Below are 25,826 nucleotides of genomic sequence, written 5' to 3' on the forward strand. Positions count from 1 at the left end.
GGCGAGCAAGTCCAAATATTTTCTGTAAAATTCAACTGGGAATCCGTCCGGTCCCGGGGCCTTTCCCGTCTGCATGTTCCTAATTCCTTTCACCACTTCTTCTACCGTGATCTGTGCTCCCAATCCCATCCTTTCCTGCTCTTCCACCTTGGGAATTTCCAGCCGATCCAAAAACTCCATCATTCTCTCCCTCCCATCCGGGGGTTGAGCTTCATACAATTTTTTATAAAATGTCTTAAACACTTCATTCACTCTCTCCGCTCCCCGCTCCATCTCTCCATCTTCGTCTCTCACCCCCCCTATTTCCCTCGCTGCTCCCCTTTTCCTCAATTGGTGTGCCAGCAATCTGCTCGCCTTCTCTCCATATTCATACTGTACACCCTGCGCCTTCCTCCATTGTGCCTCTGCAGTGCCTGTGGTCAGCAAGTCAAATTCCACATGCAGCCTTTGCCTTTCCCTATACAGTCCCTCCTCCGGTGCTTCCGCATACTGTCTGTCCACCCTCAAAAGTTCTTGCAACAACCGCTCCCGTTCCTTACTCTCCTGCTTCCCTTTATGTGTCCTTATTGATATCAGCTCCCCCCTAACCACCGCCTTCAACGCCTCCCAGACCACTCCCACCTGAACCTCCCCATTGTCATTGAGTTCCAAGTACTTTTCAATGCATCCCCTCACCCTTAAGCACACCCCCTCATCCGCCATTAGTCCCATGTCCATTCTCCAGGGTGGACGCCCTCTTGTTTCCTCCCCTATCTCCAAGTCTACCCAGTGTGGGGCATGATCCAAAATGGCTATAGCCGTATATTCCGTTCCCCTCACCCTCGGGATCAATGCCCTACCCAACACAAAAAAGTCTATGCGTGAATAGACTTTATGGACATAGGAGAAAAACGAGAACTCCTTACTCCTAGGTCTACTGAATCTCCACGGGTCCACCCCTCCCATCTGCTCCATAAAATCCTTAAGCACCTTGGCTGCTGCCGGCCTCCTACCAGTCCTGGACTTCGACCTATCCAGCCTTGGTTCCAACATCGTGTTAAAGTCTCCCCCCATTATCAGCTTTCCGGTCTCTAGGTCTGGGATGCGTCCTAGCATTCGCCTCATAAAATTGGCATCGTCCCAATTCGGGGCATACACGTTTACCAACACCACCATCTCTCCCTGTAATTTGCCACTCACCATCACGTATCTGCCCCCGTTATCCGCCACTATAGTCTTTGCCTCGAACATTACCCGCTTCCCCACTAATATAGCCACCCCCCTGTTTTTCGCATCCAGCCCCGAATGGAACACCTGCCCTACCCATCCTTTGCGCAACCTAACCTGATCTATCAGTTTCAGGTGCGTTTCCTGTAACATGACCACATCTGCTTTAAGTTTCTTAAGGAGTGCGAGTACTCGTGCCCTCTTTATCGGCCCGTTAAGCCCCCTCACGTTCCACGTGATCAGCCGAGTTGGGGGGCTTCCCACCCCCCCCCCTTGCCGGTTAGCCATCATCTTTTTCCAGCTTCTCGCCCAGTTCCCACGCAGCTGTATTTCTCCCAGACGGTGCCCCCCCGCCCATCCTTTCCCGTACCCACTCCCCCCTTTCCCCAGCAGCAGCAACCCAGTAATTCCCCCCTCCCCCCCCCCCCCCCGCTAGACCCCCCGCTAGCGTAATTACTCCCCCCATGTTGCTCCCAGAAGTCAGCAAACTCTGGCTGACCTCGGCTTCCCCCCGTGATCACGGCTCGCCCCGTGCGGCGCCCCCTCCTTCCTGCTTCTCTATTCCCGCCATAATTATCATAGCGCGGGAACCAAGCCCGCGCCTCTCCCTCGGCCCCGCCTCCCATGGCCAACGCCCCATCTCCTCTCCCTCCCCACCTCCCCCCATCACCACCTGTGGGAGAAAGAAAAGTTACCATACCGCAGGATTAATCATACAATCCCTCTTCGCCCCCCCCCCCCACTCGTCCCACCACTTTGTCCAAACGTTCATTTTCGTAGTCCAATCATTCCAATTTTTCTTCTACAATAAAAGTCCACGCTTCATCCGCCGTCTCAAAGTAGTGGTGCCTCCCTTGATATGTGACCCACAGTCTTGCCGGTTGCAGCATTCCAAACTTTATCTTTTTTTTGTGAAGTACCGCTTTGGCCCGATTAAAGCTCGCCCTCCTTCTCGCCACCTCCGCACTCCAATCTTGATAGACGCGGATCACCGCGTTCTCCCATTTACTACACCGAGTTTTCTTCGCCCATCTAAGGACCATTTCTCTATCCTTAAAACGGAGAAATCTCACCACTATTGCTCTGGGAGCTTCTCCTGCTCTCGATCCTCGCACCATAACTCGGTATGCTCCCTCCACCTCCAACGGACCCGTCGGGTCCTCCACTCCCATTAACGAGTGCAGCATCGTGCTCACATATGCCCCGACGTCCGCCCCCTCCACACCTTCAGGAAGGCCAAGAATCCTCAAGTTGTTCCTCCTTGCGTTATTTTCCAGTGCCTCCAACCTCTCCACAGATCGTTTCTGGTGTGCCTCCTGTATCTCCGACTTCACCACCAGGCCCTGTATATCGTTTTCATTCTCTGCTGCTTTCGCCTTCACGACCCGAAGCTCCTGCTCCTGGGTCTTTTGTTCCTCTTTCAGCCCTTCAATCGCCTGTAATATCGGGGCCAACAACTCTTTCTTCATTTCCTTTTTTATCTCCTCCACGCAGCGTTTCAAAAACTCTTGTTGTTCAGGGCCCCATATGAAACTGCCACCTTCCGACGCCATCTTGGTTTCTGCTTGCCTTCCTTGCCGTTGTTCCAAAGGATCCGCTGCAATCCGGCCACTTTCCTCTCCTTTTTCCATCCGTGTCCAGGGGGAACACCCTTCTGGTTTACCGCACGGTGTTTTCAGCCGTTAAAATTGCCGTTGGGGCTCCTATCAAGAGCCCAAAAGTCCGTTTCACAGGGAGCTGCCGAAACGTGCGACTCAGCTGGTCATCGCCGCACCCGGAAGTCCCTCGGAGGATGTTCAAGTCTGCAAGAAAAGATAAAAGAGAGTGGTTAGTAATAATGTTAGTCTTAGAATTAAATTTTAAAATATTAGAACGAGTATAAGTTTAGTAAAAAGTGGATCTGTTGGAGAGAGCTCGCAGAGAGTCGCCTCGCTCCGGCGCCATCTTCTTTTAGCACACAGTGCCCGTGGGCTTTCCTGACTGTTGCATCAACGTGAGTGGACCAGGACAGACTGTTGGTGATGGTGACCCCCAGGAACCTAGAGGTATTGAACATCTCCACTTCGGAGCCATTGATGCAGACGGGAGTGTGTGTCGTGCTGCGCTTCCTGAAGTCGATGATCAGTTCCTTGGTCTTTCCAGCATTTAGAGAGAGGTTGTTTTCGGTGCACCATGCAACCAAGAGATTTATCTCCCTCCTGTAATCTGATTCGTCGTTGTTTGAGATGCGGCCCACCACAGTCGAATCATCCGCAAATTTATAGGCTGTTAGGTAATTTGGATATTCTGAATTCTCCCTCTATGTGCCCGAACAGGTGCCGGAGTGGCGACTAGGGCCCTTTCATGGTAACTTCATGGCAATGTTAATGTAAGCCTACTTGTGACAATAAATATTATTATTAATGATGTTGCGCCCTACCCTGAATGACATCAATGCCCTCCTTACCCCACCCACCCTCAGCTCACACAATGCAGGGGACAGAATCCAAAATCTTGTCCTCACTAACCAGTCTGGTTACATCCCAGCCCAGCCCTCTCACTCCCAGGCCTGCTGCCTCGCTGGCCTCTGGCTCTGGTTGAATCGCCCCGCTCCCACTAGCCACTGCTCCCCAATTCCCTGACACACCACACCGGTGTTTGTCTGGCCTTCTTTGTACCTTCCAACTGCTCATCTGCTCACCTCTCAACTCTCGAGCTGCCACCCTTGATGCCCGCATGTGCTCCTGGCTGCTGCGGGTTATCTGACCTGGTGGTCTCTATTCATTTTGATTAGTTGCCTGCACGCCCTCCTCAGCTCTGGCCTGGAGGTTGAGAGTCACCCTAGTGCTCCCATCAACAGCCATTGGCCTGGCGTCGCAGCAGAGATGGTCTCATACCTTTGGGGGCACATGAAGTCACCTCTTGGTATGGGGCTCCCCCAGTGGCCAGGCCCTGCACAGCATCGCTGTGTGTTTCATTGCAAATCCACCTCTGTAACGCCCTGTACAGATGCAGCAACACCTCTACTTTTACAGCCAATTTGCCTCACAATAAACCCCAACATTTCATTTACCTCCCTAATCACTTGCTGCATCTGCGTACCAACTTTCTGTGATTGGTGCACCAGAACACTCAGATCCCTCTGTAATGCAGAGCTCTGCAGAATCTCTCCACTCGAATGATAATTCTGCTTTTCTAAAATTCCTTCCAAAGTGGACGTTATACTCCATCACACCACACTTCAAAGTAATTCTCTGTCTGTGTAGCCCATCGACATGTTTCTGAGGCAGCCCAGAAACTATTACTTTTTTTAAATAAATTTAGAGTTCCCAATTATTTTTTTCCCAATTAAGGGGCAATTCAGCGTTGCCAATCCACCTACCCTGCACATCTTTGGGTTGTGAGGGCGAAACCCACGTGAACACATGGAAAATGTACAAACTCCACAGTGACCCAGAGCCGGGATCGAACCTGAGGCAGCAGTGCTAACCCACCACCGTGCTGCCCATCCCACAAACTAGTTCAACGCAGGTATTTATTTGCACTGAAATATCCTTCAATATCCAAATGTAAGTGAACGAGCCCTGCTCAGGTTTAATGTCCCTCTGCAGTACCTTGGGTAAATATTTGTTTTTGCAGGATGACCAATTTCAAATATTCGGTTTGCGCCAGATGTGGTGTGTGTAGGTTTGGAAATCGCTGGTGAAGGAGGAGATAGCAGAGCACTTATCCACATTCGACTGCCGCTGTCTGACCAATGCAGTCTCACTGTTCCACTGTTTGACAAACACAGCACGTGTTGTGTGTATATACAGCTTGACTTGATTTGGAGGCTGTGTTCTGCGGGGACTGTGTAATTAAGAGAGTTGTTACTTTGGACCTCAAAGCTGCACAAAGATTTAACTTTTAACTGGTGACCAGGTTGGAGGAGTGAAAACGCCTCTCTTCGAATTTTAATATTTGCAGCCATAAGCTTTTCTTACGGCCCTGTCAAATTAAGAAATCGATCAAACGAAATCCACTTTAAGCGTCTGAGTCTTGATACCTCTTGCACACTTGATATGTCATTTGATCAGCATTGAAGTGTACGAAGCCAAACTAAAAGTATCTCCGAAGCGCTTGAAAGGTTTCTCTTTCCATGTTCAGAGTCCCGAGTTTCCACTTTTGTGCATTGAGTTGTGACTCACCAAATGGCTCGCTGGAGGTGCTATTAAAAATTTAAAATCTGCAACAAAGGTGTGCCTAGATTCTCCGCTTACACACACCCCGGCACACAAAAGGTACGACCTCCACCTCATGAATAATGTGATATGCAATATGCATGATGCATTTTTAATCGGGTTCCAGTCACCGCGTTGAGAAATTTATTTATAATCGTCAAATTTCGCAAGATGATCAACATCAATGATATGTACTGTCCACCCTCCACCCCCTCCCCATCAGTGAAGTGTCCTGTCCACCCTCCACCAGTGAAGTGTCCTGTCCACCCTCCACCAGTGAAGTGTCCTGTCCACCCTCCACCAGTGAAGTGTCCTGTCCACCCTCCACCCCCCTCCCCCATCAGTGTACTGTCCACCCTCCACCCCCCCCCCCCCCATCAGTGATGTGTCCTGTCCATCCCCCTCCCACCCATCCCCGTGTGTTGCTTTATTTTGTGCCTCCTCCGAAACAATGGAAATGTATCCACCTTTAGAAACTGCACTGCATTCAATTTCTTGCAATGGTTCCTTTTTCTCCGCTTCGCTTCATTGATGAGAGAAATTGTCTCTAATTTAACAAAATCGTACAAGGTTCTGAACATCCACCCCCCCCCCCCCCACTCCCAGTTTAATTCGTAAGGTTAGGCTTTGAATCAGGTCTAAAAGACGACGGGATACAAATCGAAGACTACAAGTTCTACTAAATTTCTCCGTTTATTTCATATCTCGCGAATAAATAAAGTGGAATAGATTATAATGTTACACTCATTAAAGTTGGACCAGAAAAATACAAATATTGAAAGACGGTTTAATAGTCTGTCCAGTTCATTGCAGCCCCGAGCTGTTGGCTCAATGGGAAAATGACCAAACTGGTGCCAATCCTTGCTGAACTGCACCCAAATGCTGTCTAAGCAACTGCTGACTGTTACTATTGTGCATGGACAGAGGTTTCTGCAACTAAGCGGCTCCCGAATTGACAGCAGCGCCCTTTCTATTATTTAATGACTTTTGCCTAAAGTGATATTTGATTTTTGTTGTAGCTTTGTGGTTCAGATCCGCATTGCTGTTTTTTACCCCCCAGGTGGAGGGCCCGATTTTAACTCTGAGTACATGGCCAAAATCCAGCCCAAAATCCCATTGCCTCCCTGAACCCCCAGTTCCAACCCACAGCTCCACTACCTTCCAACCCCCGCCTGCTATAGGACCCAGAAATACATTCTTGAGGAACGAGAATGAGTTATGGCTTTATTCCAATAATTAATTAATTCTATGTTCCCTCTAGAACATCAATTGTGTGATTTCATGGAGGAATTAGATCTAGCTCGTGGGGCTAAAGGGATCAAGGGATATGGGGGAGAGGGTAAGGTGGGAAAATGGTATTGTACTTGATGATTAGCCTGCATGATAATGAGTGGAGGGGCAGCCTCTAGGGGCCGAATGGCCTCCTCATGAGTAACTATTGGATTAAACTATTTACAAAAATATATTTGTGTTCAGTTGGGTGGAACCGTTCCAGCCCCCCCCCCCCCCCCCAGACCTGGATGCTGAGTAGGGTAACACCTTGATCTGCTGCTGCACACATGACTTGAGGGTCAAACTGGGGTGAGGTCTCCTGGCTCGCTGGGCGGGAAGAAGGAGGGTTTTTCATCCATCCTCAGCAAACACTTGTCGGAAAACCCGCCTATTGGTCAGCTCAATGTAAACAAGCCCAGCCGGGAGTTTGGGTCCATGCGTGCAATCGACTAAACGTTTTCAAAGGCAACGGGAGATTGAACAATTAAAGTTTCCACTTAATAAGTGAATACGCGTCACCTTTTTTTAACACTGCAAGAATGTCGAACAGGGTTGGGTTTTTTTTTAAATTAAAGTTACAAGTCTAATTTACCGAGGCGGAATCTCGCCTTCAACATAGGGAAGGCACATTTTGTACACGTGTAAAACTGCCCCGGGGACTCAGTCTGAATCTTCATGGTACAAGGAGGGGGCCACACGGGCGCTAGGAGTGGCCCCAGTCACAGCAGTGCACATCCTGGCAGGAGTTGGTTAGAAAGCTGGTTCCTGACACCCAGCTGTCGAGGCTAGTTTCTCGCCACCGCCGCTGCCTATTTTATATCGTGCTGGGTCTCCCGGTGCCTTCGGAGGTCCACCTTCCTCTGGAAGCCTTTCCCGCACAGATCACAGCCGAACGGCTTGAAGCCAGTGTGCTTGCGGCTGTGTGTGATCAGGTTGGAGCTCTGGCTGAACGCTTTGCCACACACCTGGCACTTGTGGGGTTTTTCTCCTGCAAGGTAAAGGGAAGAGGGTCACTACTGAGGGATAGCACTGCTTTTCCCAACACACACACTGACCGCAACTTCACTAATCCCCTTCAATAATTCACATCTCCCCCTTATTGAATAAACCACGGCGGCACATTTCACAGGGAACATCATTTTCCGCCGAGATATAGTGAATGAATCAAAAAGAAACGAAATATCTCTTCTCACGGAAAACAGACCAGCTGTAGTGAAATCAGAAATAGTTTCCTGCAGAATGGTAGGGCAGCACGGTAGCGTAGTGGTTAGCATTGTTGCTTCATAGCTCCAGGGTCCCAGGTTCGATTCCCGGGTCACTGTGCGGAGTCTGCACGTTCTCCCCGTGTGTGCGTGGGTTTCAAAACAAGAACAAACAAAGAAATGTACAGCACAGGAACAGGCCCTTCGGCCCTCCAAGCCCGTGCCGACCATGCTGCCCGACTAAACTACAATCTTCTACATTTCCTGGGTCCGTATCCCTCTATTCCCATCCTATTCATGTATTTGTCAAGATGCCCCTTAAATGTCATTATCGTCCCTGCTTCCACCACCTCCTCCGGCAGCGAGTTCCAGGCACCCACTACCCTCTGCGTAAAAAACTTGCCTCGTACATCTACTCTAAACCTTGCCCCTTGCATCGTAAACCTATGACCCCTAGTAATTGACCTCTGGGTGCTCCGGTTCCAAAGATGTGCAGGTTAGGTGGATTGGCCTTGATAAATTGCCCTTAGTGTCTAAAATTGCCCTTAGTGTTGGGTGGGGTTACTGGGTTATGGGGATAGGGTGGAGGTGTGGCGTGGCTTGGGTAGGGTGCTCTTTCCAAGAGCCGGTGCAGACTCGATGGGCCGAATGGCCTCCTTCTGCACTGTAAAGTCTATGATAATGTGCCCCGTTACACGTTCTGCATTTGACCAACCCTTTCCCAATAATTTCAATGTTTCCCTGTTCCAATGCTGGCTATTAAAACTGAAAGGTGGGGAAGTGAAAATGTGTCCCATGGACTGTAGAGAAAAGATGGAAAACACCAGGAGATAGTTGCAAGACTTAAACGAAAAGAGAGAGGATGGGGAACATTAGAAGTTGAAACCCGCTGAAGATATTCATCAGTTCCCCCCCCCCCCCCCCCCGCGCCCCACAAAAGGAATCTTTCTAATGTTATCTCTCAAGTTATTGCAAATCTGTTATTACTTAGAATTAAATACAACGGGAAAATGGGTTTAATTCCCTTTGTAATTAGCACAATGTTCTGCTCTGACTAGTGCGGTTAAAACAAACTGCACAAACATATTTTAAAAAACCTAATTTAAAATGACCGTCTCCTGGTTGAAACAGCACCAGAACAATGTCAATGTCAGCGGCTGTGATCACTTTCCCCGCTGTAGCAGACTGACTGGCCCAGCTCGCTGGCTTTGTTTCTCAGAGAAAGCTGAGGCTAAATAAGGAGATGCAGACACTGGGTTCGCTGGAAACTCTGCGGATCCCGCGGCTGCTTTTCAATGCTGTGCTGGATGTCTATTTTGGGGCGGGATGAATTCTCAGTCAGCCTGGGGTTTATTCCATCAACGGCCTGGTTAACGCTGCAATGCGATTGAGACACCAGCGATGACCCCCCCCCCCCCCCCCCCCCGTACCAGACCCCCAACCGTGGCAGACTGCTGAACCGTAATTTTAAATCCAGCGAAAATAAATCCCTTACTATTTTTGTTAACCTTGTGTGCGTGCCTTATTTCTTTCGTTATAGGGTTGGTGACAAAATTATTTTATTTTGAAACCGTCTCACACTTTCATCCTCAGTAAATCTTCAGAATGGAAATAGACTATCCAAGATATTTTTATTTGTTCATGGGATGTGGGCGCTGTTGCCTGGGCCAGCATTTATTGCCCAAGCCTGAGGACATTTAAGAGCCAACCACATTGCTGTGGGGTCTGGAGTCACATGTAGGCCAGACCAGGTAAGGACGGCAGATTTCCTTCCCTAAAGGACATTAGTGAACCAGATGTTTGTTTGTTTTTGCAACGACCGACAGTGGTTTCATGGTCATCATTATTCCAGATTTTTTATTGAATTCAAATTCTACCATCTGCCCTGTTGGGATTCGAACCCGTGGTTCCCAGGGCGTGACTCTGGGTCTCTGGGTGACTGGGTCGACTGCCTCCCCCAGAGATTCATCAAATTGCACCACTGCTGGGGGTTTACAATTTAACAAAATCTTCAATAAGATCAGTAGGTTACTGGAAATTCACAGTGGTCCCAGAAACATTTGGAAGAGAGCGCGGGTGGCTGGGCGCCTTGGCTGAACGGTATTAAAGATGCTGACAGATTTGCTGTGTGCTGCTCTGTGGTCTTGGTTTCACGTTTGTTTATCAATTTTCGGAACGGTTTGTGTGGATAAGGGTACATGTGTATAATTGGATAGACTGTGAAAGGTGAGTGTACACAGACTGTAACCACCAGCCCACTCACTGAGTAAAGGGTTCTGACAGATCCCACTGTATTCCCAGCAATTCTTTTCACCTGAAATCAGATCATCCCCTCGGCGGCCCTGCATGTGTAAAGTTTGCTATTGTCACTTCAGGTCTATAGTCCAGCTCAACCCCGGCCACTGTCAGGCGGTGACTCACCTGTCGTTTTCCCCGGCCGCTAAATCAAGGCCAGGCTAATAATACCAGGTAATCATCTTACAGCCAGACACTCTGAATAAACAGCGGACGGGATCATATTAAGCTCCAGTGATTGGATTGCCACGATTCAATTATTAAGCAGATGCCATTGATGAAATCATTGCCAAACGCCGTCTCTTTCGTCAGGGATTGTTCACAAAGAGATTGCAATATTGCACCGGCATTGAGTTGCAATGCAAACCATGGAGGATGAAACACACACAAAACCCAAACGGGAAATTGGGCTTTTGTGAATGCTGGTCGTGTATGTATTGGGGGGGGGGCAGGGCACGGAAAGCAGTGCAGATCTGGAATTAAAAAAACAAACAGAACATGCTGCAAATACTGTAACTGACAGCTTCTGTGGAGAGAGCAATAGAATGAATGTTTCAGATTGTGATCCTTCAGCAGAACTGAAACTAGGATTTTCCCGCCCTTTTTAACAGCTGGATCTTCCGGCCCCGCCCGGAGTGGATTTAATGGAAATCCCATTGACAGCAGGGGGCCCAGTAGATCAGCCCAGAAACAAGGGGGGGGGGGGGAATCCCATCACCCCCCACCCCCTAACTCGGGTTCTCTCTCCACAGATGCTGTCAGACCCGCTGGATTTTCCGGGCAGTTTCTGTTTTTACTTCAGATTTCCAGCATCTGCAGTATTTTTTTGCCTTTGTATTTTCCTGGAACCTTCTCTCGCTAAAAGAGCCGTTGAGGCTAGAGGTCAATTGAAAATGTCAAACCGTAGCCCCATCATTTCTAAGCGCAGGTTATTTAAGGTCAACAAGCCAAACCTAAAGAGATTATTCATGATCTAATGATACGGGGGTGAGTTCATCGCACATAAATAAGCCTCCACTATTCAAAGCAAAAACGATTTTCCACCGTCTTTGCTGCAATTGGATGGTTTCGTAAATCAAAAGGTTGCTTTCCTGACGTGGGACATTTAATTTTAGATATTATTAGGGTTCCTATATATATTCATCAGAGTGTCAAGTGAGAATTATTCCGAAGAACTCGAATATTCAGTGCATGACCCACCCTCTCCTCAGTTGAAGGATTAATAACCAGGGCCCATTGTTTTAAGGGAAGGAGCCAGAGATCTTGAGGGATTTGAGGAAATTCTTTTTTACCCAGAGGGTGATGGAGATCTGGAACTCGCGGCCTGAATGGATGGAAGAGGCGGGAACCCTCACAACATTTAAGAAGAATTTAGACGAGCGCCTCAAGGGGCAGAGCACATACGGTTATGGACCAAGTGCTGGAAAATGGGATTAGAATAGGTAGGTGCTTGATGGCCAGTGCAGAAACGATGGGCCAAGCGCCTCATTCGGTGCTGTAAAACTCTATGTCTTAGGACTATGATGAGAATGTTACTGCTTTCCTTCCTAGTCAGTTTCAGATCACTGATTTTTTTTTTTTGAAGTTGCACTGGAAGTCAAAGGCCGTTCTCCTCCACATTAGGGGAGGCACTGGCGTAGTGGTATTGTCGTTGGACAGGTAATCCAGTGACCCAGGGTAATCCTCTGGATTCGAATCCCACCATGGCAGGTTGTGAAATTTGCATTCAATTAAAAAAAAATCTTGGATTAAAAGTCTAATTATAACCATGAAACAATTGTCATTAAAACCCATTTGGTTCATTAATGTCCTTACCTGATTTGGCCTACATTTGATTCTAGATCCACCGCAATGTGATTGGCTCTTCAATGGGCTCAGGGATGGGCAATAAATGCTGGCCAGCCAGCGACACCCACATCCCACAAACAAATTTTTAAAAAGCATTTACCGGCTCCTCACCTGTGTGAATAAAGGTGTGCTTTTTCATGTCTGACTTCTGGTGAAATCTCTTCCCACAGTACTGACAGGGGTAAGGTCTGGTGTCTGAGTGAATCAACAAGTGTGTGGACAACGTAGAAGATCTTTTGAAAGTTTTACCGCAAATCTTGCAGTCAAAGCTCCTTTCCTGATGAAACGGAATGAAATTGCAACATTAAATGAAAACTCGATTCTACAATCTGTCACCCCGAATCATAATTTTATTTGAGCAACGCACGTTTAATTGACATGCAGACATATTTATAGAGTAAAGAAATAACAAAGGTCTAATTCAGTGAGGATATTTCTAAGTTCTAAAAAGGTAATTAAGAACATGAGAAATAAAGGTGGGAGCAGGTGACTCGACCCATCGTGCCTGCTCCACCTTTCAATAAAATCATTGCTGAAAGTCTATTTTTCTGCTCTATCCCAATATTCTTTTCCTCCCTTCAGTGTTCAAACATCTATCCAACCCTGTCTTGAACAGACCCATGGACTGAGCTTCCACAGCCATCTGGGGGAGGAAATGCCAGATTCACAACCCTCTGAGTGAGTGAAGAAACTTATCCTCATCTCAGTTCTGGCTGACATAGTCCTGAGTCTTAAGTCTCCAATTTGAGACTGTCAAACATAGAGAAACAGCTTCACAGCATCTACTCTTGCACACTGTTAATAATTATATAGGCTTCAATATGGTCACCCTTTATTCTTCTAAATCTTACGCTCTTCTAAACAGTATAGGTCCATTCTACTCAATCACTCTTCATAGGACAAAACACATCTCAGGAATTATTCTATTGAACCTTTGTTACACACACACCAAAGCCCTACATAATTGCAGCAAGACGTCCTATTGCAACAAAGCTGATGCCTTCCTGATTTCTTACTGTATTTGCATATTAACGTTCTGTGATTTGTATCCTTTCCAATGCCAACCTTTAGTAACCTCTTGCCTTTGAAACAAATATCCTGCTTCACTATTCTTCCACCCAAAGTGGATAACTTTTCACCTCCCCACATTGTATTCCATTTTCCACCTTCTTGAGCATTCACTTAGGTAGTCTATATCCCATTGCAATCTCTTCATGTCTTCCGCAGTTTACTTTCTAACCCAGTTTTGTATAATCAGAAAATTTGAAAATATCACAGTCATCTCTTCACCTAAGTTACTGTTATGGGTTGTAAGTAGCTGAGGTCCAAGCATTGATCATTATGGATCTCCATCAGGCCATCCTGCCTCCTGAAAATTACACATTTATCCCTGCACTGTTTTCTGTTTGTTGAATAGCCCTCATTTAATTTTGATATATTACCCCAAATCTCATGAGCCCTAATCTTGTGTAACCTTTTGCGTGGCACCTTATTGAATGCCTTCTGAAAATCTAACTATATTAGAATCTCCTTCATCTACTCTGTTAGGTACATGACCATAAAACTCTTTATAGATTTGCCAAACATGGTTTTTCTTCCATAAAGTCATGTTAATTTTGCCCAATCATATTGTGATTTCCCAGGTGCTTCTTCACCATTATTAACAGCTTTGAGGTTACATTCAAAAATAACCATTTCTAAATTTTTTAAGTGACATTGAAAAATAAATAGGCAAAAATGCTCGGAATTACTATTATTTTAAATGGCACTTATTGTAAGGTCTACGTATTGAATCAGTACACAAGAAGCCACTGGACCCATCGTGTCTGTGCCAGCTCTTTGAAAGGACAATCCAGCCCTCCTGCTCTATCCCACAGCCCTGCACATTCTTCCTTTTCAAACCCCCATTGAAAGTTATTATTGAGCCTGCTTCTACCATTTGTGCATGGAACAATGCTGAGCAGTGCAAATAAATACTGCTGCAATAATACTCATACAGGCGTCCTTTCTAAAGTAAATGGAAAAATGATTTCATTGTTTCGAATGCACAGAACGTTACTCTGTTGGAGCGGTGCTTCTTCCTGAGTGTGCTAGGTTTCTCGTTAGGTGATGCTCAAAGTGGTGTGCTCCAGCTGCTAGGCGTTCTCTTACCTGTGAGTGCACTGCTTTGTGCTGCTCCAGGCTGACCGCGTGGCCAAACGTTTTGCCGCAAATGTCACAGGCGTAGGGGCGGGTGCCGCTATGAGATCGGCGGACGTGGACTTCGAGGCCGTGAGGAGTGGAGAACACCTGATGCAAAGGCAGGAAAAGGAGTTAGCGGCATCCTTCAACCAATAAACTAACCGGGACGCAGAGGCACCAGACTCAGACAAAGCTGTGGAATGTGAAGGGCGGACCAGAGTTATACTGGGGGTTGAGCAGCTCATCCAGTGCATTAATCCAATCTCATGCACAGACAAAAACCAGGAACTACTGCTGATTGACCAACACTTCACCCAAAAACACATCAGAAAACATTTCTAATCACTTACTGGGGGAAGGATACAATAGCCTGCATTTAAAAACTGTTAAGATGCATTCAAAACATTGAAGGGGTTCACCCCGTGTGTATTTGTGAGTTGATGAGTTATTATTTAGGGTTCTAATGTGAAAATATGAATTTTGATGATGATTTCAATCATTTTTATCAAATATTATATTTAAGCATCCACGGTTACTTACAGGTAGCCACTTATTTTGGGAAAGTTTAAAAAGTTGTTCAGAATTTTATACAAGCAAAATACTGCCGATGTTGCAAATCTGAAATCAAACAGAAAGTGCTGGAAGAACACAGCAGGTCTGGCAGCGACTGAGGAGAGAGAATTTTCGAGTCCAAAGTGACTCTTCTTTGGAACTGAAGGTAGGTAGAAGTATGATGGGTGTTTTGCTGTTGAAAGGTGGGGGTGGGGGGGGGGGTGAAGAGGACAAAGAAGAAGGAAAATCTGGACTAGGTTAGAGGGCGGCAGGAATGTTATGGCACAAAAGGCAAAGGGGGTGGTAATAGTTGGAGGAAAGAAAGAAAACATTTGTCCAGAGCGAGTGATAGTGAGAGAATAATGACCAGCTCTGATTGATCACAAATGAGATACAGACTGGCAATCAAAAGGGGAGGAGGGGGGAGGTCAGAGTTCATGGCCTGAAACTGTTGAACTCCATGTTGAGTCCAGAAGGCTGAAAAGAGCCTCATCAGAAAATGAGGGTGTAGTTCCTGTAGGTGGCACTGAACTTCACTGGAACACTGAAGCAGGCCGAGGACAGTGATGTGAGTGTAAGAGGAAGGTAGAGTATTAAAATGGTCCATGCTTGTGTCATGTGTCCTGAAAAGCGACTCAAAACGTTCACTCTGTTTCTCTATGTATAGATGCTGCCGGACCCACTGAGTTTGTCCAGCTCTGTCTGGCTTTTGGGCAGGATCTTATTTGTATGAGCGAGTAGGGTTTTTTTGGGAAAAGGCATCAAATCATACGAGAAATGAAATGAAAATCGCTTATTGTCACAAGTAGGCTTCAAATGAAGTTACTGTGAAAAGCCCCTAGTCGCCACATTCCGGCACCTGTTCGGGGAGGCTGTTACGGGAATCGAACCGTGCTGCTGGCCTGCCTTGGTCTGCTTTCAAAGCTGGCGATTTAGCCCTGTGCTAAACAGCCCCTATAATGAGCAATTGTAACTGCAACACTATTATTATTTTAACATTATTTTATGCAGAGTCATACCGGTGTGTGTGTGTGTGGGAGGGGGAGGGGGTTGTCCAGCTGTTTGGATGAACAATATAGAAACACTAATGACGGGACTGAGAACTTGTCCAGCACACTCGCCTACAATGGCTGCAACCCCAGGTTGATGGGAGACCTTCCATCAGTACTTGTTCTGAGGAAAGTCATTGATCTGAACCTTTGAGCCTACTCTCTCGGTAGTTACCGCCTCACCCGCTGAGTGCTTTCAACAGCTTTTATTTCCCTTCTGGACTTTCCAGCATTCTGTAGCTGTGGCTGTATCCCCCATGTTAAACATACTGGCACCCCACTAACATGGTGTAAAAGATCAGAATTGGAAAAGGTGGAGGCAAATAAATTGCCCTGTCGATTGCTACTGGACAAGGAAATTGACCTTGTCATAAATCATATTGTACTCTCCACTAAAACAATGATGCCTTTGCCGTTGAAAACGCCCCCCCCCCCCCCCCCGCAGAGAAATCTTTGTAATGAAACCGGGAGTGAGGTGATAAACCACGAGAATAAAGCTGAAGTGGTCCCGAGACCGTCTGATCCCCAAGATGAAAGTATTGTTTGCGACTCTGAGTCATAGTTCATACTCACTTTTACTTTAATTGTATCTCCCTGTCTTTTGCAAACTGCCAGTATTGTACTAGTTACATCTGGGTATAATACTCCATGTAATCAGATGTGTGATAATGTCCACAAGAAGTGAGTGTACCAACAATCACAGATAGACAGACCAGTCCCGCACAACTGTGGCAACTTTACAAGTGTACATTCTCCACCCCACCCAAAGCCATGTGCTCACTACAGGGGCATTGAGGGAATAATGTCCAATTGGTTGCAGAAAATCAGTCATTATATATATTACGATAATATCTGAATGTACATTAAAGTGGACAGTACAAAATCACTCTACAATAGACATAGAGGACACATCATCAGAATGAAACTGATGGTGTGTTTATCACGTGAGCTCCATTTCTTCCCTAAATTAAGATCCAATAAAAAAATCTGACTACGAATTTATATGACGTGTTTTATGAGTGACGCTTGTCGGGGATTTGTAGTATCGCCAAGGTTTCGATCAGTTGGAGGGTCTTTGCTTAGATTCAAATAATAATTTTAATTCCAATATATTTCAGACTCTTTGTAAGGGACATTCTGCCTCTGGCCAACACGAGGTGCTCACTGGCTGTCCACTGCATTATTTCTCCGTTATTCGCCGTCTCCTCCTCGATCGAGTGTCTCCAGCCCATAACTTCTCTCTCAAATAAGCCAATGCTCTCCTGATGTGCCAGTCAAACATCTGGAGCTGATGTTATTATGTGACAATGAGAAGCTTCCCTATCTCACCGGCATAATCGTCACAATCTGCCTCAAAATAACTTGTTGGTGTAAAGAGTTAAGGAGGGGTAAAGTGCAACATGACTTGCTCAGAAACGTGCATCAAACACTGTGAGGCCGAATGTGGACAGGACATGACAACGCGATCCCTCAAACTGCTGCATTGAAAGCCCACTCTGACCGCTCTGGGGAGGCAAGGTCACATCCTTACCTGTGTGGAGAGAGGATTGTTCCTTTTAAGTGTGTCAGGGACCAAAGGCGACTCAATTGAGTCCAGCTATTGAATAGCGGCAGAGGCTGGGCTGGATTGAATGTTCCCGTTCCTATCCCCAGCAGGGGGATAGGACGCCCCTGGCTCCCAGAAGTGCAGGGAAGGTGTAACTTTAGATCGGGTGGCCAGTGGGAACGAGCACTTTGTAACCCTTCCCCCAAAACAAAATCCATGGACTGTACCCAGTGATTGGGCAGTGCAGGATACTGGGGCTCCGAGTTCAGATTAGCAGGAGGTTTCTTTGCAAGGGGAGCCTGTGGGGAAGGCAGTGTCACAGGGAGTGCTGTCCTACCTTGCTGCACTTGATGCATTTGTAAGAGCCGTTGTTCAGGAGCAAGCGGGTGCAAATCAGCTCCGACTCGCGTTTGACCTCGCTCCTTTTCTCGTGGAAGCCGGAGCCCCGCTCGGTGTACAGACTGGGGGCTGCGCCGAGGTCGCTGTAGAGGCCACGGCCCGGATTGTGCTCACTGTAGAGACCAGAGGCGGGGACCAGGTCCTTGTAGAGGCCAGGGGCGGAGGTCCGTTCGCTGTAGAGCCCCACGGCGGAGCTCCTGTCCAAAACCGGGGAGCGGTAATTTTCCACCAGGTACTTCAGCTGGGAGCCGGTGTAAGTGCTCCATCCGTACTGCTTGAAGGGCAAGGCGAATGGATGGCTCTCCTCCATGGTCGGAGAGAGAGATTTCTCAGAGACTAAACGAGAAAAAAAAAGAAATGATTCCCTGTGATATTACAGCATAATAATTACATGTCTAATTGCTGATAGGAAGAATAAAACGTGATGTATAAGATTGGAAGCGTGCAATATAGTTAATGCAATTCACTGATACTAAACTGTGCAGAAGTCTATGAACACCCTAAAATCGAGCGTTGTGTTATTACTGCGATTAAATTCGACAAGTCCCGTTCGGAGTAAGGGAATTTTCAGCAGGTTATTAACTAACAGTTCAGCATTAGGAAATATTCGCCCTGAGAACTGCGAGATCAACATGTTAACATGTTCTCAAGACGCTCCTTTTAACGAAAATTTGCAATCTGATTAAAATGTTTACCATTATAGAACATAGACAGTACAGCACAGTACTGGCCCTTCGGCCCACTATGCTGTGCCGACCATTTATCCTAATCGAAGATCAATCTCGCCTACACCCCTTCAATTTACTGCTGTCCATGTGCCTGTCTAAGAGTCAGTGTTAGAAAGAGTTACACAAAACATCCACATTTAGGACGTGGTGGATTGTTTTTTGTTTTCTCTCTATTTCACTCGTTGCAATTCGATAAGGTTTGTCTAATGATAAATGTACCTCACTGTCGGAAATCTAATTTGTTATCACCTTCACCCCTATTTGATTTGGTCTGCTGTGTTAACTAACACGCCGATGTATGTGTCCAGGCGGGGGTTGGGGCTGCTGGTGGGCTGTGTATATATGTTACCTGGTGATGCAGATGGAGAAGGGGGTCTCCAGAAGTTCTCGTACTCCGGGGCTCTGCTACACACACTGCCCTCGCAGCTCGCCGGAGATTCCAGCACCTCAGCCGCAGGCACCAGCTGAGGTTTCGGCGAAGATCTGCATTTGGAATCCGCACTGGGGACATCTGGGCAATAGGCAGCATCTTCTGATATCCCGCTCTCTGTAAGCACATCCGAGGGAAGGTGGGAGAGGCCAATTGAACTTATTAAACCGGTGATACAATTGGAGAGAGAGAGAAAAAAAAATGCTATCCCAGATTTTTTTTCGTTGAAAAATATTTTATTCTATCCCCAGATGTTAATAAATCAGCGCTAAATACCCTCTCTGTTACGCCAGATATATCAGGCTTAAAGGTACATGAACCGGCATCTTGGCCTCGATAATACATTAGATTGATTACTCTTTCATACTTCCAAGAGTTTTTCACGTTTATAAATAACGATTCAATTAAATATGAAATATTAAAACGCTTCTACAGAGCTTCGGAAAAGTTTCAAACTTCCCACTTAAAAATGTGTTCAAATAAACATAACCTCTCTAACCTCTATTCACACCTCTCTCTTCAACAAGATGTTTTCACTCACAAAATAAAACATGCCAGGGTGTGAATACATTAATAAACTGAACGGCTTATTTTTTAACAAGTATGCACAGCTCAAGGGAAGAGCTGCTTCTTTGAAATATATTTAAAGCTACATCCAGCTCACAATCACACATATTGACCAATAATCCCAACTATCTGGTGACCCCCCCCCCCCCCCCTTCCTCCCTCCTCCTTTATTTACAGGATGGGAACTGTGAGACTTCGAACATTTCTTTTTGTTTTATCCTTATTGTCACAATAGGCACTGCAATGAAGTTACTGTGAAAAAGCCTCTAGTCGCCACATTCCGGCGCCTGTTCGGGTACACAGAGGACGAATTCAGAAACTGAATTCAGAAAATTCAGACTGTCCAAATTACCTAACGTCTCTCGGGACTTCATATTTTATCCAGGTTGAGAGCTTTCAAAATCTCACGTTGTCCATAACCTTTCATTCACAGATTCCCGAGCCAAATTTGAAAAGGGTCAAATCTATCGCCATAGACAAAGGAGCCCTTGCTCTGGGCAACTTCTGTTTGGGGAGGTGGGGAATGAAGTTTGACTCTGTGTAAATGCCTTCAATTACCTGAGCAGATATCTGCCAGAATATTCTCCAGTTTGCTGCTGCGGTCATCCTCAATGTGCCTGGGCTGGTGGTAACTGTGTGCTTTCTTACTCTTCACCAGGAATGAGCGGGGCATCTCACAGCCTCAGCGGGACAGGTCCTCGGACGCGGCTTGCAGAAGGAGGGGGGGGAGATGGAAATCAGTTCCAGCAGCGATTCAATCTGGGTTTTTTTTGCCTCCGATTTGAGCTGTGTGTGATTGCACATCATTGGTTAGATATAGGCTGGGATTGAGAGGGCTGGGCGCATGCGCGGGCGGCCTGCCCATTCCCCAGGTGTCGCTCCGCCAGGTGGCAACAACAGAGCTGGCCACACACATCCCCGCCAGCTGATTGGACAGGGCGATGCCCTATCGCACAGGCTCAAATTCACCTGAAATCCCCTCCCCTCCCCACACCGCTCCCCACACCCCTCCCGACCCCCTGGGAAATCAAACTAACAGCACCCAGGGATAAGTGACACTATTTATTACACAACACACCATCAACAGGACTGAAACTCCCTGCACCTGAAATTGACCCAGAGGTGAAATCTGCAAATACCCCCCCCCCCGCCACTGCAAACATTGCAATTCCACCCCCTCAGCAAAGCCGTACCCCAAAAAAAAGGCAAAATAAATCATTGGAGGACTTGAGGGTACCTCTCTTCTGTAGCAATGATGTTCAATGTCGCTAAATAATTGGACAGCGAATGATAATTTGAGGCGGTTACCGCATCCTGGTGACCGGCAGGTCCGAATATAAATGACTCTGATGTTAACTATTGATGTAGCACAGGGTTTGGGCTAATCCGGGTTCGAATTTCACTGCGGTTCAAGCAATGTTTTATTTATTATTCCGACTGAAGCTGGAGTTTAAAAAAAAGAAAGTTGTACTGCATGTTGTGAATGATTCTAACTTGTGCTCCTGGTTTAGGCTCTCTGGGTTGCAGCCCGAACTCACGAATGTGGCGTGAGGCCTGGAACTTATTGTGAGCAGACCGGGAGCTGGCGCTGAATTGGGAGAGTCAATAATCCAAAGCCAGAAACATGTTGTTCAGCGACTTGGACATTTATTTATCTGCTCCTGGGCCCGTGGTAGCTTCACCCACACTCGATAGCAGGGGTCCCTTTACTCATTTACCCGCCTCGTTTATCTTTACATTCGATGCGATTGAAAGAAGTGTCTAACTTTCGGAATCAGTTTTATGTTTCCACTTAGTCCCACTAAATTTTGGGACCAGTAACAATGATAATAAAACCCCCCGAAGACTTGCATTTGTGTGGCGCCTGTCACGGCGGCAGAATGTGTCGGAAGTGCTTTACAATCAATGATGTATCTCCGAAGTAATGATAATAATCGCTTACTGTCATAAGTAGGCTTCAATTAAGTTACTGTGAAAAGCCCCTAGTCGCCACATTCCGGCGCCTGTTCGGGGAGGCCGGTACGGGAATTGAACCCGCGCTGCTGGCCCACCATTTGGCCCAGTGTGCTGAACCAGCCCCAGAAGTGTTGTTAATTCAGGAACAGGGAAGCACAGTAAGATCCCACAAACGCCAATGGGAGAATGATGAGATTGTCTGTTTTTGCGGCGTTGATTAAGGGATGCACATTGACCAGGACATTGCCGGGAATAACTTCCCTGCTCTTCACTGCGTGAGGATTGGGGTGCGCTGTTTATTAATGTTACAGACTTTACATTCTAATGAAAGATGGGCATGTCAGATGTGACTGGAGTTAGTATAAAGAACCCACATTTTGCCTGTACCATCAATGCGAGCTCCAGCAGCCCTTTCAGCTGATGGGCACAAGGCCCTGCTTGTATTTGGACCCTGGTTGTGACTTGTGGCGAGATTCTCACAAAGTGCGCTTTAGCCAAACGCTCTTTGTGTTTGTTTTCGTCACTCCGCTTCCGTAAGTTATTTTGCAACACGAAGGAGGGATGGGGGTGGGAAAGACCCTTCTGCTGATCCACGGGGCAGGTTGTGCAACCTTGCAAAAAAAAAAGTTTGTTGTTGCGGCCAATGCGGATGAAAAGTGGATTAAATGAGCGGTTCCGCAATCAGATGGTGGGAAAGTGAGATTTCTCCACACCTGTATTTGGGACAGAACAGCCAGCCTTCAGTGGCAGCCGGGGAGAGAGGGGGGGGGGGAGGGGGGGAAATCAAAACATATCTGATAAATATGTTGACCTACTTGTTACACTTGATGTGGCCAAACAAGGTCGAGGGTGTCACAATTAAGCTTTAAGTTCCCTGCCCCCTCGCCATTTCGAAGAGGGTTAAAGGACCCATCTGACTGTGGGACAGGTCAGAGGGGGGTGGGGGTTATTCTTAATCCCCTGCAGAGAGCTGGGACGGGAGATTACAGCATCAACCCTAACCTGCATAATCCAAACGCCAGGACCTTCGCCTCATTTTCCCGTTAACGGATTTCTGTGGTCAGTTAATGGCTTCACCAAACGTCCAAATAACATTTGGATGCAGCCCAGTTATAATTGTGAATATGTATTAGCATTGACACGCGGTCTGGCGGGAAGGTAAGTGACCAGAGGAACAATAGTAGTCATGTAGTAAGTTTCAGATTCCTCAGTGACTTTGTGCAATTTCTCACGGGGAGCCCGCAGCCAAGTTGCGCTTGCATTTTCGCAGCGAGCGATGATGCTTCCCGAGCCTCCAGTTGATCAACGTGATTTGCCTCGAGTCCATGCATCAAATAAAATCCACCCCTCTCCACTCAGCCCCATCCGGCCAAGGTCACAGCGTGCAAGGGCTTGTTTTAAACACGGCGCGGCACTTAACCCTAGCAGGAGGAAAGAGTCAGTGTATCTGCGGCCGTGTTAATCAATGAAGGAATGAGACACGCGTCTGTAATCCAGCCCCCCGAAATAAACATCCCCCCAATTACAGATACGTCGCAGTTAGAAAGGAAATGAGCTGGTGGTAGATACAGCTCGGTAATACAGTTTATATAAAACAGGGGAATTCTAATTTATCCAGCACAAATCTAGTGAGGTTATTCTCCTCTCTGAATTCGAGCAAGAAAATTAAGAAATTAGCCCTTGTCTTGTTTGTCACTGAATCGCCCTGTCCAATCTTTGAGACTTTATGATCATATTTGTCAGGGTATAAAAAAAAAATCACAGGAAGTTCAAATTGAGCAACGCATTAGCTACAGCAGATCGGAGCTGGAGGCACACACATTCAAATTCTCAACACCTTCAACACACTGTGAGCACCGAGCCCCCACGGTTAATAAAATCTCTGCCCCCCCCCCCCCCCCTCCCCCAAGAAAAAAACACCCAGCCGAAGGGAGAGTTTTCATCAAGAGATTTTGGAAAGGTTGTGGTTGACGGGCCGAATGGGACCCCCCCCCCCCCCCAGCTGCAATTGTAGCAAATGTGTGAGATTGCTGTGTGGAGAGCAGCAGAGCCCCTAGCCCAGGCTTGACTGCAAAGTGCATGAGAGTGCCTGCAGGCCGGGCTAACCATGGCATTCACTTCAAACTTCACCCCAGTTTTGATACGAGAGAGAGACTAAAACCGATTTGAGCACCGGGTTGTACAGTTTCGAGGATGTGATTAAACATAAATAAACGAAAGCATTTCTTACCGGCAGCGGCGGGTCCCGGGGCGAGAGGGAGGGAGGGAGGTGCTCAGAGTCTCAGGCTGGGTGAAGAGCAGAGTGCGGAGTTAATATTGTTGCTGGGAATGATGCTGGGAATGTGGATCCTCGCCCTCTGCACCATCACCACTGCAATCCCAGTGACCCCGGCACAGGGTTAAACCCCAACCGAGTGGGAACTGCTCAGCTTTGTGTAACTCCCAACAGTTTTTCTCTGAAAACCACAAGAAAAGCACTTCCTGTGTTTTAGGCAATGTAATCTGAGTCAGAAAAAGAGCGGATACTGCAGATTGAGGCGATTCACTGAGGACCATCCTCACTCCCCCCCCCCCCCCACTCCCCCCGCCCGCCCCCCGAGTTTGGGTTTATTGTGGAAAGCGGCTTCTCTGGCAGGGCAACACTTCAGAACCCGAGCTATTCTCGCATTCTGCCGAAAACTTCCGCACTGAGAAAGAGATTCACGACACAGATTTATTTAAAATAGAAAACCCTTCCCCACTCTGCAAACCTGCTTCAGTTTTAACAGGGGTACTCCTGGCGGTGGGCAATGGGGAGCTGGAACACGTTATCTCGGAGACTTGTTCTCTCCTCCCTCATGGCGCACACTTATTCGGTGGGTGTGTGAGAGTGTGTGTGTGTGGGGGGGGGGGGGGGGATGAGAGTGCGTGTGTGAGTGAGGGTGTGTGTAAAGGTGTGTGAGAGAGAACGTGAGTGTGTAAGTAGTCGGATGTCTGGATGTGTGTGTGGGTGTTTGGTTGGGTGTGTATGTGAGTGTGTGTGGGTGTATATGTGGGCGAGTGGGTGTGTGTGGGGGGGGTATGTGTGCGTGAGTGGATGTGTACATATGTGGGCGTGTGTTGGGTGCTATGTGTGCGTGTGGGGTGCTATGTATGGGGGGTGGATGTATGTGGGTGTGTGGGTACGTATGTATGTGGATGTGTGTGTGGAGGGTATATGTGTGTGTGGATGTGTGTGTGCATTGTTATGGGCCAGGGTTTAGAGAACCCCAAAGTGTATCATGGAGTTCACCTGACCCACAACTTTTACTAGATTGGGAGCACACGGCCCACTCTACAGGTGCGGTACAGCAGAAATGGAAAAGTATTTTTTAAAGCAAAACAATGTTTATTCTATGAACTCAAATTAACCTTTTTAAAACATACAGTGAACATCTTAGCAACCATTAATTCAAATACAACCCCCAAAGAATACAACACTAAGTAATCCTTTAAGCTTTCCTTTTAACATCCATAAGACTTAAAACACCTTTTACCAGAAGCACGTCAGGTTAAAGTCACCAGTTATTAGTTTTAAATCACCAGGATCGATTTACGGTCTTTACTGTACAGAGAGAGACTCTAATACACCTTCTGGCTGTGACTACAGCTATCCAGCTCTGAAAACGAATCTAAAACACCCTGCAGCAAACAGCCTAAAACAAAAGTAAAAAGCTGACGGACAGCCCCGTTCCACCCACTTTTTGGCATCACTGCAGTAATAAACACCCATTTCTTAAAGGTACTCTCACTACAGATATTTATATACATACCCATTTATAAACATCCATTTCTTAAAGGTGCTCTCACATGACAGTATGTGTGTGTGTGTGTGTGGGGGGGGGGTATATGTGTGTGTGGGTGTGTGTGGGCGTGGGGGCTGGTTAGGGCTCTCAGACTTGGAGAGTTTACCCTTTGCTCATTCTCACTCATGGCGCACCCGTTACTGTTTAACTTTCACACAAGAATCTTTCCACTTGCATTGAGGACCCAGGTGACGTTGAAGCGCTGAGCTGCCCTTGAACACGGGACTAACGCCAGCCATGTGCTCCCAGGGACAGCTAAGGGCGATGGCCTCTCAGTGGCGAGACTCGCTCATCCTACACGCCCGCTTCTGAATTGGGACCAGGAACGTTTCAGCCTCGCCCAGACTGTTTTCCCCACGACAAAGATTGGTCTAAAGCTGTGTCGATGTGGCGGATGTTACCACCCTTGACAAGATCGCATTTAAAAACAGACGAAACCAACATACATGTAACTGTGACACTGAAACCAACATTTCACCCCGGGATAAAACCAGTTTAAGATCAAAGGTGGGCGCAAACCTCATCAACGGATGAAGTTTGGCTGCACGCGTCAGTCTATTTACCACTGGAAC

The 25,826-nt window shown here is 47.1% G+C and overlaps 1 protein-coding gene across 2 annotated transcripts; it reads right to left on the minus strand.

Moving 5' to 3' along the window:
• Window positions 1–6,909: 6,909 nt before the first annotated feature.
• gfi1aa (growth factor independent 1A transcription repressor a) lies at window positions 6,910–23,864 on the minus strand. 2 transcript variants are annotated; one of them, XM_072510497.1, is made up of 7 exons: window positions 23,661–23,864; window positions 20,033–20,182; window positions 18,827–19,024; window positions 17,688–18,085; window positions 14,174–14,311; window positions 12,134–12,299; window positions 6,910–7,665 (listed from the first exon to the last, which is right to left on the minus strand). In XM_072510497.1, exons 2-7 carry the CDS (start codon window positions 20,145–20,147, stop codon window positions 7,487–7,489), a joined length of 1,194 nt encoding a protein of 397 aa, XP_072366598.1. In that variant the 5' UTR covers window positions 20,148–20,182; window positions 23,661–23,864; the 3' UTR covers window positions 6,910–7,486. The 2 variants fall into 2 exon arrangements, with proteins under 2 accessions (XP_072366598.1, XP_072366597.1); XM_072510496.1 differs by having other exon boundaries at window positions 20,033–20,260.
• Between the last annotated feature and the right edge of the window lie 1,962 nt (window positions 23,865–25,826).

This window comes from Scyliorhinus torazame, chromosome 7, assembly GCF_047496885.1.
Source record: "Scyliorhinus torazame isolate Kashiwa2021f chromosome 7, sScyTor2.1, whole genome shotgun sequence".
Taxonomy (NCBI): Eukaryota; Metazoa; Chordata; class Chondrichthyes; order Carcharhiniformes; family Scyliorhinidae; genus Scyliorhinus; species Scyliorhinus torazame.

What these genes read in the sequence shown, in the direction of transcription:
- gfi1aa (XM_072510497.1), bottom strand. Translation starts at nt 20,147, where the DNA reads ATGCCCCGCTCATTCCTGGTGAAGAGTAAGAAAGCACACAGTTACCAC. An exon ending in TCTGGCAGATATCTGCTCAG is followed by an intron (nt 19,025 to 20,032) that starts GTAATTGAAGGC and finishes ATGTGCTTACAG; the next exon opens with AGAGCGGGATATCAGAAGAT. An exon ending in AATGCATCAAGTGCAGCAAG is followed by an intron (nt 14,312 to 17,687) that starts GTAGGACAGCAC and finishes CCTTTGCATCAG; the next exon opens with GTGTTCTCCACTCCTCACGG.